The sequence below is a fragment of the Cimex lectularius genome, unplaced genomic scaffold (assembly GCF_000648675.2).
Source record: "Cimex lectularius strain Harlan isolate CLEC.00 unplaced genomic scaffold, Clec_2.1 scaffold30, whole genome shotgun sequence".
NCBI lineage: Eukaryota > Metazoa > Arthropoda > Insecta > Hemiptera > Cimicidae > Cimex > Cimex lectularius.
This window is the reverse complement of record NW_019392730.1, coordinates 1165841-1177803: the sequence shown is the minus strand read 5'-3', so window position 1 is coordinate 1177803 and position 11963 is coordinate 1165841. Positions and strand designations below refer to the sequence as shown.

General features: G+C 32.5%; 1 protein-coding gene across 3 annotated transcripts in view; it reads left to right on the top strand.

Moving 5' to 3' along the window:
* Window positions 1-11963, top strand: part of LOC106662463 (integrin alpha-PS2) — a 198029-nt gene that overhangs the window by 169374 nt on the left and 16692 nt on the right. For 2 of the 3 annotated variants that reach the window (XM_014386565.2, XM_014386564.2), the window contains exons 6-12: window positions 5845-5893; window positions 8581-8658; window positions 10478-10659; window positions 11112-11321; window positions 11397-11502; window positions 11558-11792; window positions 11857-11956. In XM_014386565.2, the coding sequence (XP_014242051.1) occupies window positions 5845-5893; window positions 8581-8658; window positions 10478-10659; window positions 11112-11321; window positions 11397-11502; window positions 11558-11792; window positions 11857-11956 (960 nt within the window). The remainder of the gene's footprint in view (window positions 1-5844; window positions 5894-8580; window positions 8659-10477; window positions 10660-11111; window positions 11322-11396; window positions 11503-11557; window positions 11793-11856; window positions 11957-11963) is intronic. The other variant, XM_014386566.2, reaches the window with a different exon arrangement.

Genomic DNA, 11963 nt, shown 5'->3' with positions numbered 1-11963 from the left:
AAAGTATGATTTACCTCACGCGGGAGCTTTTTTAATGGTACACAAAACATGTTTCAGGCGGTTCTCTCGTGTCGTCCAATACACTTGAAACGCAGTACGACACTCGGGCTCAAAGTGATAAATCGACCGTTTAGCAAACAAGAGTCTATTTGCACTTCTTTCGAGGAAGAATTCCGGGCAATTTGTTTCGACTAGAAACGTCAGTCTGACATCGAGACGACGAGGAAAAATTCCCCGTGTGGCAAAACTCATTTGCTTTTGAGTAAGAGATGTTTAACAGAAAATGCGATAAACACCGTGTATTTAATGAGGAAGATTATCCTCGGGGCGAATAAGAAATCGTGAGGAATCCCGTTTGATGTGCCGCACTCGCCAGTTTTCTGCGATACGAATTAACATAGGGGGACTTTTTTTAAATGGATCTGGTGATTAGATCGATATCAAACTAAAAACTTTAAAGAATATTTTTCAAAAATAATAAACGTTATGTACGCCTTACGCTAATATTTTTTGGCCTGAAAATCACATTTTTTTCCGATTTTCTAATTGTTTCGCTAGAAGTTGAAAGTACTAGTTAAAATTTATAAATTTAATCTACAAATTTCTTTTACAATTTTTTGAAACACTTTATATTGATATGGTAATTGTTAAGCCACGAAATAAATGCACGACTTTTGGACTACTTCGGTGCTCAATGGATATCGGATTTAGTTAATAGTACCTTAGCAGCTGAAAGGATTTTTTTCGTTTACCTTATACAAAATCACACTGTTATGTACACAGAGAATATACCACATAATTATTCACTATCTTGATGCTTCCCAACACGATCTTCCAGAGGGAATCGTGTAGATGAACATTTCTGTTAAAATAACCGTATTAAAATTTGAACGTTGAAATTTATTTTATATTAGATAGTCTACTAATAAGTTTAGTCTGTTTATGAGAATGGATCGATGTGTAGATGTTTACTTTTACAAACCAGTAAATCAAAATTTGTTTTCATAAAAGTATTTCATGGAGTTGATGAACCTCTAAATTAGATAAAAACCATCAAATAATAATTGCCACATATAAATGGAAACCAGGAAAGATTGAAAAAAAAATCTAAATCCTAAATCAACTTCCAAACCAAATTTTGTAGGTAAGGTTTGTAGGATTAAAAATAGTTCAATTTAATTTGGGTAAAGTTCTCTTTAATTGTGAAAACGTTCAATTCGACTTGGAAAATTTTCAATTTAGATTGGATCAAGTTCAATTTTATTTTGATAAAGCTCACTTCGATTAAGAAAAATTTCAATTCGGTTTAGTCGAAGTTCAATTTGACATGGATAAACTTCACTGGTTTAGAAAAAGTTCAATTTGGTTTGGACAAAGTTAACATGGAGTAAGAAAAATGACAATATGACTTGAAAATATTCAATTTAGATGGAAAAAATTCAATTTTATTTGGACGAAGTAAACATTGATTAAGAAAAATGTCAATTCGATAATTTAAGTTCAATTTGATGTAGGCAAAGTTCATTGAGATTAAGAAAAGTTTAATTTGATTTTCAGAAATGTCACTTGGCCTAAGGGCCTAAGAAAAATATCAATTTGACTTGAAAATTTTTAATTTGGATGGGAAAATTTTTATTTTATTAAAAATTATAATAATAATAATAATAATAATAATTTGGACAAATTTCAGTCTAGTTTAGAAAAAGTTCAATTTGATTTGGACAAAGTTAACTTGGATTAAGAAAAATTTCAATTCCATTTAGTCAAGGTTCAATTTGACATGGATAAACTTCATTTAGATTTTTAAAAAGTTTCAATTTGATTTGCAGAAAATTCATTTGGACTAAGAAAAATATCATTTGACTTGAAAATTTTCAATTTGGATGGGAAAAACTTCAATTTGATTTACTCAAAGATCACTTGAATTAAGCAAAAATTGAATTTTATTTGGACGAAGTTCAGTCTGGTTTAGAAAAAGTTCAATTTGATTTGGACAAAGTTAACTTGGATTAAGAAAAATATCAATTCGATTTAGTGTAAGTCCAATTTGATTAAGACAAAGTTAATTTAGATTAAGAAAAAGTTCAATTTGATTTGGACAAAGTTCAACTTGACATGGATAAACTTCATTTAGATTTTAAAAAAGGTTCAATTTGATTTGCAAAAAATTCATTTTGGACTAAGAAAAAATTCAATTTGACTTGAAAATTTTCAATTTGGATGGGAAAATGTTCAATTTGAAGAAAAGTTCAGTTCGATCTGGACAAAGTTCGTTCGGGTTAAGAAAAAGTCCAATTTGATTTGCTCAAAGATCACTTGAATTAAGAAAAAAGTTGAATTTCATTTGGACAAATTTAGTCGACGATATTTTTGTTATCACGGCAGCAGTATTTTTTGTCGGAAATTTTTAAAAAAATTAATAACAAAGAGCTTATAGAATTAGATTGTTATAATTACCCAATCTCATTGAACTCAATATTATTGAATATAATAATGATTAATTGATCATTAAGCACTTTTTTAATTAACGGTCTGTTTTTGTTTTTGTAATAACAAACTTTTAACAAATTAACAAATAACAAATTTTAACAAAACATATTACAGATTTCTACCATTGTTAAACTTATACTAAAATTTAAGTTTAATCGTTTACTCGTCGTGCAATATAAAAACTCAATGTTTTTTCCTCAACCAAAAATTAAATTCCATTTCGATTATAACCGAAGGTTGAATTATTTCTCAAATAAATATCCTTCCCATTTCAAACGGATAATTAAAGGAGCCGGCCAAATGACCATAATAATATGAACTCAGGGTCGAAAGAAAACCGGTCTAACGCCCACGACAATCGCAAATATTCAGATTTGGCTCTTGTGAGAAAATTCGTGAGGGCTCCATGACTAATTGCCCATTATCGCTGCCTGTACGGTAGCGTCACGATTCCACAATAGAGTCTGATTAAATGATTAAATCGCTTTAAATCACGACCAGTCCATTTACACGGCAAATAAGCCAAAGGGGCAAGCCGGCTCAGATCAAGTATTATTTGTACAGTAGGGCCTGTCTGTCAAAACTAATCACCGGCCGATTCTTCGAAGAGCAGGCTCACAGGATACAGAACAGCCGTGAGATAGGTACGTGAGATTTTTCTCAAAGTAAACTATTTCATCCTTCATCCTTGGCCTTTTTAAAAAAGGATTTTCTATTTCAATTAACGCTGGTTCAAATTGGTCAAAAATAATCGTCCTTTATGGTCATTAAGCTGCATGCTAAGGAGTTAGACTATCAAGACTGTAAGAAAAGTTAGCTATTGTATTTAGTAGGGTTGAATTGGTATCTAAGACCAATTATGTTATTATTTCAAGAGTATAGCATTGTTTAAAAAATTGTTTCCCGAGTAAATTTATCAATATTTCATGCCTGCAGACGCTTGTTTGTTTTTTTAACCCTCGGTGTGTATTTTTGAAAAAAAAAAAAGCCCATTTGTAAGTATGTCGGGTTCAGATGCAGGGCCGCTGGATTCGAACTCGGGACCTTTGCCTTACAGTGATGAGCGCCTTGTCAACGCCTAAACCGTTGCGGCCACCGACGCTTGTTATTATATAAAACAGTTGATTTATATCTACGGCGACCTAAAATAAGTTGAACAATTTCACTTCTATTTTTCAGCATGATAAATATTTTACTAATCGTTAAAAAAAAATATCCTAATAACGTTACCAAGAAAACCATATTTTTTAAAATAATGTTGTCATAGTGAGACCTTTTTCCTATTATTTTTTATTATTAATTATAATACTATTCTAATAATTGTTGATCATCATTAATGCAATTGAGGAATTCTAAATATCGATTTGGAAATGATCCAAAAGTCCTATCACATAGGCGCCCCTACGTGCTTTTCTAGACGGTCGTAAGATCTATGAGTTATCCGGTTCTCACTATTTTTTTTCTTTTATTTATTCTAGGATGTTAAATGGATCTTTAGAACTATTGTGTGTTATATTTAAAAGAAGAAAAAAAAGAAGATTTTACTTTGTCCTAAATTATTTATTTTGTGTATAATTAAATTTCGGGCTGGTTTAATCAACATGAACACAGCCTTTTAGTAGAAAACGAGTCTGACAAGTACAAGCAGCGAGAGTAAGCGGATCCACAGATTGCCATAAAATTATCGATAAATGATAAATCATTAACATAACTAAACCAATTGCTGGCAGGCAGAATCCTATCCAACGAAATTCTATTAACTATTTCCTTAAAAAAAATAGGTGTATTCTGGTGTTTGTCAAACTGGGTTAAGAATTACAATTACTGGACCAATAAAGCTACACCAATAATAATTAAAATTCTGGACGAAATTTTGAAGAGGGCCACCGAAGTGGACTTTTTTACGCAAAGCAAAGAACCTATCACCCCCCGGGTGCCGGTGTTTTTGAAAAATCACATTTGTTAAGTTGTGAATTTTGCCTTACAGTGATGAGCGTTGTGTCAATGCCTTAACCATTGCGGTCACCTGCATGCAGACTTTATTTTCTCCCTATGAGTTCCTTGTAAATCAGCCTTCATGATGAATCGAAATATCTTTCCACTTTACTACTATAAATCAACGCTTTCCAGGTACGTATCACTGATAGATCAAAATCAATACAGGTAAAAAGATGTGCTGTGTCCGACCACAAGTCATATATCGGGTTCAGACACCAGGAGGTTTGCTCAGTCTACACTCTACCAGGCACTGCATCCTCCGAAAATCTAACAAGTCAGTGACAAACATAGAGGCTAGGACCTTCAGGTTATTAAAAGAAATAAGGCGAGAGAGCACCAATGTAAAAATTATGTGGGTGAAGGGACACAGTGGAATAGCACACAATGACAAGGACGGTATAAAAAAAAGGCAAAAAAATATAATATAAAGGAATAATTGATCCACAAGCCTTAAAAAGGAAACTGATGATACATAACAGCTTTCATCAAATGGCATAGGGCTATGACATGAGCAAGGACATACAAGGGAAATATTATGAGAATGTACTACAAAAGCTGTCGACGATCCTTTGATAACTTTGATCAATTGTAGCAATCGGAACCTTCGGGTGTCTATGGCACATAGTTGCTTGAATGCACATCTTAAAAAAAATAACATAATAGATGATCCATAATGATGATAATGGAATACTATGAATTATGGGTTTTGTATTTCCCAAGCTCTTCTGGTTTGTACAATACTTTAAGTCAGAAGTCTCGCTAGCTCAAGTGGTTAGAGCAGCAGCGTATTTAGCCGAAGGTCATGGGTTCGAATCCCACTTGTGACACTAATTTTTCATCTCAACCAAAAACCTTAGATAAAAAGAATAATTAATTGTAATAATTAATATGGTCAATTATGACCACTAAGCAAATATGGATTAATACATTTTATTGCCCAATCCATCAGGTTGTAAAGCAAAAAAAAAAAAAAAAAAAAATACTCAACTAAGCCCTTCAAAAAAATGATAATGAGATAATAAATAGATTTAGTGTCTTATAGTTGTAATTCAAGCTGAATAATTATTTCAAAAGGCACTAAGACTGCAAAAACACTTTCTTACCAAGGATGAAAGATAATTTATATCATCCAAGAGTTGTTTAATTAAATATTAAATGACAGTTAATTTTATTACTCTAAAGTACAATTAAACTAGTCCTGCTTACAGTTGAATAGTAACAGTTGTTAACAATAAACTTCAGAGTGGTAAGGCTTCATTAACTTCTTCAATCCTAATTAAATTTTAACGATGTAGTCTTTTTTTTTAAAGAAACTTTTATTTGTCATGTGGTCTTGATATCATTTATTATTTTCAGGATGGTCAGAGGATTTTTATCGGTGGGCCTGGAAGCTGGTATTGGCAAGGTAAGATTGTCACGGATGTTTTGCCAGTCACCATCAGAACGAGCCAAACCTATCAGACTGAACCAATAAGCATGTTACAAGCATGAACTATTTCTTATCTTCTTATTCAGTTTTTCTTTTTAATTTTTTTTAATTTAATTTTTTTGTTAAATTCACTTTATTTTTATTTGTTACTTCAATGTCTTTGATTACCTTTTTTTAAATTTAAGTGAAATTTTCCTTTTTATTTTATTCCTTCACTTGGGGGTAATCCCACATTTTGTGCATGTGATGAAAAGAGAAGCATTTGAAATATTTTGAGGATTTTTTTTGTATTTATTTGTGGCCTTCTAAATTCAAATATCAATTTGTTTCTCAATATAAAAATATTTTCTTAAAGATATCTTGTATAAAGAACAAATTTAGGTAAAAGAATCCAAATAAAGTATTAGGTTAGATTGAGTGATGTGTAGTTTAAGTAAATAGTCAAGTGAGCTTTTAAACTTCTAGTTGGTAGAAAAAGTTTAATTTTGAATTGCTTTTTATCCTTAGATTTGAACCCATTCCGTACCTCGCATTTGCGTGAGAATCATAATCTCTGTGCTTTAAATTGACTTTAGCTCGCATTATATGTTTTTAATTTTTTGGCTGTGACAAAAATGTTTCATACAAAAGGGAGGATTTTTTCTGGGGGAAAATAAAAATAAGGACGCCAAGGGTCTACTAAGCGTTGGGCAGAGATTATGCAGCAAAAACTGGGGAAAAACCACAGGATGGTGAATTGGTTATGCATAATGGCCAGACCCATGGTCAAAACAAACTACACTTTCTAGCATGTCTTAATGTAAAGGTGATGCTACTTGTCCCACAACAGCAATGGAAACCCCACTCGATCTCCCACTCTTAAACTTTTACATACCACACACTCCTGAGATGCAGGGAAATTAAAACCAGATCTAAAGAGTAGCCACATCAAAATTTTTTTTTGAGATTTAAATTAAATGAGATGGCTATAACAGTACCTGACAAAATAAGAGGAAAACTCAACTTTTTCCGACCATTCCAGCTGGTCAAGATACAGAGAACTATGGGAGAGAGAAAAGTTTCACAAAGGGGCTTAATATTGACAGACCAATATTATGACTTAATAATATTGATATACTGATAGACCAAAGATGGAGATGGCATAGGTGTAGGGCTTAATTAAGCCCTAGCAAAACCCCTTCAAACTGGTCCTATCTTCCAAGCTGAGGTCCTTGCAATCCTACCCTGTGCACCTGAGTTGATAAAGAAGAATACAAAAAGTGAAAGATTAGCTTATTTTTGGACAGTCATGCATATGCCTTCAGCATGAAGCTAAATTACGAAATAGTCTGGGAACACCTAAATTGCTTAACGGCCCTGGAAACACAAGGTTACACAAGGTGGGTTCTGGGACATGAAGGCATAGGGGGAAATGAAAAGGATTACCGACTAACTAAAGATCGGACACCCTCTTACCGATTGGACCAGAACCACAACTAGGTACATCAGAAAGTGGACTAAAGTTGGAGATGGAATAATGTCTTGAGAAAGAAAAACAAAAACTGGATAAAAGCTCTGGATAATGACTCCTAAGAGACATCTAATATCTCAAAAAGGATGGCTAGATACACCTTCCATCATGTAATGTCAATGAGCAACTTAGAGATAAAAACATTCCAACACTGTCAAGAAAACAAGAGACATCACATTAGCAGTCTATTTAGGCCATATTTACCACATCTTCTTTCATTTTAAAGGGGAAAAGGGCATTGCAACTGCCTGTGGTTCTATTGTAGCCACTGACGAGGAGTTGACTGGAGTTGTCACTGGTACCTGGCTACTCACTGGCCATATTCTTGGTGAATGTGAACCAGTAGCCATATACAGTATAGCCACTTTGGTAAAACCATTTTCACACCAAAAGAGGTGTGCTCTATCTCATACATACCTACTGAAACAGCAGTGGGGGTAGTAATGGGTATAGTTTCTCTGACAACCAGCTGGATATTACCAATGCTAAAAGTTGGATAATCAATGCTGAACTTGGTCATAGTCTATACAAATAGCACCTAACCAGCGATGCTCCCAAGGAGTGGTGCTATCATCAAAATAGCCCGGTTATGCTATAGCCACTTTGCCAATTCTCTCACCAAGAGGGGTATACAAAGAGGCGCTGAGAAAAGTACTTAATTTTGTAGGACAAAAGTTCCCTTTCCCCAGTAAAGTCATCACACGGGTTGCACAATAAACCTTTATAGGTCAATAGGTCAAAATGAAGAAAAGGTTGGAATTCTTACTTACCCCTAAAAAACAGAAGTTTTTGCTTATTAATGAATAAGATGATACGTAAAAGTCTATCCATTATCAAACTAAAAATAGCTTGATACGGAATGGGTTAAATCAATACAAATTCAGTCAAAATGGCATGAAATTTATCATTCAAGCTCCAACATTTCCTAGATATCTATAAAAGTGAATCATAGTTGTTTTTCTTCCTCTTTTTTTAAATTTTACTAAACACCCGTCATTTATCAAAAACATTAAGCAATTATATATAGACAAATTGCTTGTTTAAAACAACAATTATTAGTTTTAATAATTTATCATAAGCCCTAAAAAGTAAAGAAAGTGAGTCGGTTTGACTCAAATGTTTCAATGTTGCATGTTGCTTCTTCAAATTGCAGGTCAGCTATTTTCTCTCAAGGCATCTGGAGCGGTCTCTCAACTGTTTGACAAAAAGATGTTTTTCAAGTACAAAGAAGGTAAAACAACAAAAGGACAGACAACTTAAAAAAAAGACACTGAAACAAAATAAATATTGCTGATTAACTCATATAAACATTGGTAACTTGGTAATAATTCTGTGAGGTTATATGATTTGATTATTTTTCCGAACGAAAGATTCATAAGCTTAGCACGGTTAATAGCAATGATATAAAATCCATTTTTAAAATACATCCAAGCAATAACTCCTACTGCTGTAATAGCCTAACTGTTTTTATTTTATTTGGCGTTTTAAAGAATAAAAGATATTAAATGGAAATAACCTAAATAATTAACTGTTACAATAACAAATCAACCAGCTTAACTAGCAATACAGCAGCAAGTTCCATTAAATTACATTAGTCCATTTGTTGAAGTTCAACTAATTTCAAAAATTACATTTTTAGGCAGAACAATATTACTATAATTTTTTTTCTTCAAAATTTCAATTTTCAATGAACTTTATGTTTATTTACGTTTTTAGCATAAATAAAACATAAATACAAAAAAATTAATAAATAAAACTTGATTAATAGACCTACATATCTGAATTTTTTCAAAAAAGAGGGAAAGATAATTCAGATAAAAATTCTCATCAGCTTATAAAGCTTAAAATTCATTTCACACTTTTGACACAATGTGCAATTCGAACTTAATTTGTACTATGAAACCAAATGTTAGATATTTAAGAGCTGAGAGTCTAACATATTTTCTTTATTCACTAACTAATTTATTATTTTACTAACTGATTTTATAGGAGCCAATTCACATATTACGTACATACAACCACCAGTCATATGGTTTAAACAGGCACAAGCTCTTTGCCTTTGCATGTTCTGTTTTCTATTAAAACCTTTATTTTAGTGTTTCCTTTTAAACTAGTTCTGCATGCTATGCTAGTTTTGAGTTTGTAACTTCACAGTGTTGTGTGTAGTGATAAAGGACACTTTGGATTGGGCATTCTGGTGGCAGCACTCTTCTATTTACAAGTTCTGTCTGTATAATTTTTATTATTTTATTTTTATTTTTCAGCTTGAAGTTTTGTTTTTTTTACTTTTTATCTGCCTGCATCCAGTTTTTCATATTTTGATTTATGAATCCTCTAAGAATGACATTTTAAGACAAAATATGCTACTTCTGTTCACAAAAAACACTTTGAGACTTTATTTTTATAGAAAACAATTTTTTTATGAATATTAACTCGTATTTTTAATTAATTGTTAATAAAAACATAAAGCTTTATTACGATTTTTTTTTCATATGCAGTGATGGTTCATTTGTAGCATAAAAGTGTCTTGAATTTCATTGGTGAAATTTATCAATTCGTGGAAATTATTGCTGGCATAACGATGTAAATTATTTGGACTATTTGCAAACAGGCTTTACTTCCAATGATCTTTTGTGTTTGTTTGCAGGATTAACCGAAAAATTACAATCATTACAGATATGAAAAATTTACTGGGTTAAATTTAATACTTGATTTTGTGTATAACACGCTTCAAACCAAAATCCTATATTTGTAATATATTATTTCATTTCCTTTTCAAAATTTATTTTAAAAAAATAGATTTTTTTATTTCCCTGCATTGTAATAATTTGTTTCCTCCAAAATTTATTGCTTTATGTAAATTTTCTTTGTGAAAGCCATATATGTAATATAAAAGAGCAAAATCGTTATGTATGTAATGTGATTTTGTTTTTATTCTGCCATCACTGCTTCTTGTAAAACTTGGAATGATAATGTTGTTTATGAATAAAATGAAACTAGTATTTAAAAAAAAAATTTTTTTTTGACCAATCAATATTTTTTTACCTCAGGTGTCGTCGCATCACAAAATTTGTACTCTCGGCCTGATTTTCTTGCAACAAAAGAAGGACCTTATGCATATGACAACTCATATCTTGGTTATTCAGTTGCTTCTGGGTATTTTAATAGAACAAAAAAAGGCCCTGCTGATGCAGCTGTGGGGGTTCCAAAAGGCGAAAATTTACTGGGAAAAGTAAGTTTTTAATATTGCCCTTGTCCTTTTTTTTTTGTTTTTGTTTCCCTGATAAAAATACAATAATATTCTTCGGGGGTATAGGTGGCCACAACGGTTTAGGCGTTGATATGGCACTCATCACTGTAAGGTAAAGGCCTGGGTTTGAATCCAGCGGTCCTGCATTCAAATCCGACATACTTACAAATGGGCTTTTTTTTTTTTTTTTTTAATACCGGCCCCCCGAGGGTTTATATCACCTCTGCTGTTACGAATCTTGGTCTATCTATTCTCGCTGGGTTAGTCTGTCAGACACGTTTCAGCATTTCACGATCTTCAGTGTGAAGTGTCGTCACAGTTGTCGACAGACAAACCAAGTAGGCAGACCAAGATGATCGGTAGATCAAATTACAGGTTTATCACCTGAATAACAAGAAATCTCTTAATTTAATTTATATTAATATTTTTTTTAGGTTGTCCTTCTAACCTGGGATTTAAGAAATATTCACAACATCTCAGGGGAACAGCTTGGAGCCTATTTTGGATATTCAATCTGTTCAGGTGATATAGACGGTGATTCTCATGATGACTTAATTGTGGGTGCTCCACTGTACACAAACTTAGACAATAGCAATTGGAATTATGAAAATGGGCGAGTTTATGTGATCTACCAAGGCAGTAGGGTAAGGGATCGTTTGGCCCTAAATAAAAATAAAATTTGTTTATATTACTAAATTATACTGATTTTTCATATTTAGGGTCTACCCTTTCAAAGATATACATTTCTTGAAGGAAAACATTCTAAGGCTAGGTTTGGCCTGGCTTTAACTTCACTCGGTGATATTAACTTGGACGGTTTTGGAGGTAAAAACTGTTTTTATCAATTTTTCATTGCAATTATTAAAGGTACTTTTTTTAGATTTTGCCGTTGGGGCGCCATATGACGGTCCAAATGAAAGAGGAGCCGTTTACATTTACCATGGATCTTCATCGACAGATATTGAAAAAGCAGCGCAAAAAATATTAGCAGAGGATGTTCAAGGTGATACGAGGACTTTTGGGTTTTCTTTGGCAGGAGGTGTAGACATGGATCATAATGAATATCCTGATCTGATCATTGGAGCTTATGATTCTGCACATTCATTCTTGTTTAAGTAAGTAATTTAAAAACATAAAACAAAAAATTACACAAAATCTAATTTATTGGTTGATTTTTAGGTCAAGTCCTGTTGTTAAAATCGATGCATTTATACAATATACGTCTCCTGATAAGGAAATAAATTTAGCTGACCGACAGTGCACAATAGAGAAACGCCCAGTAATTA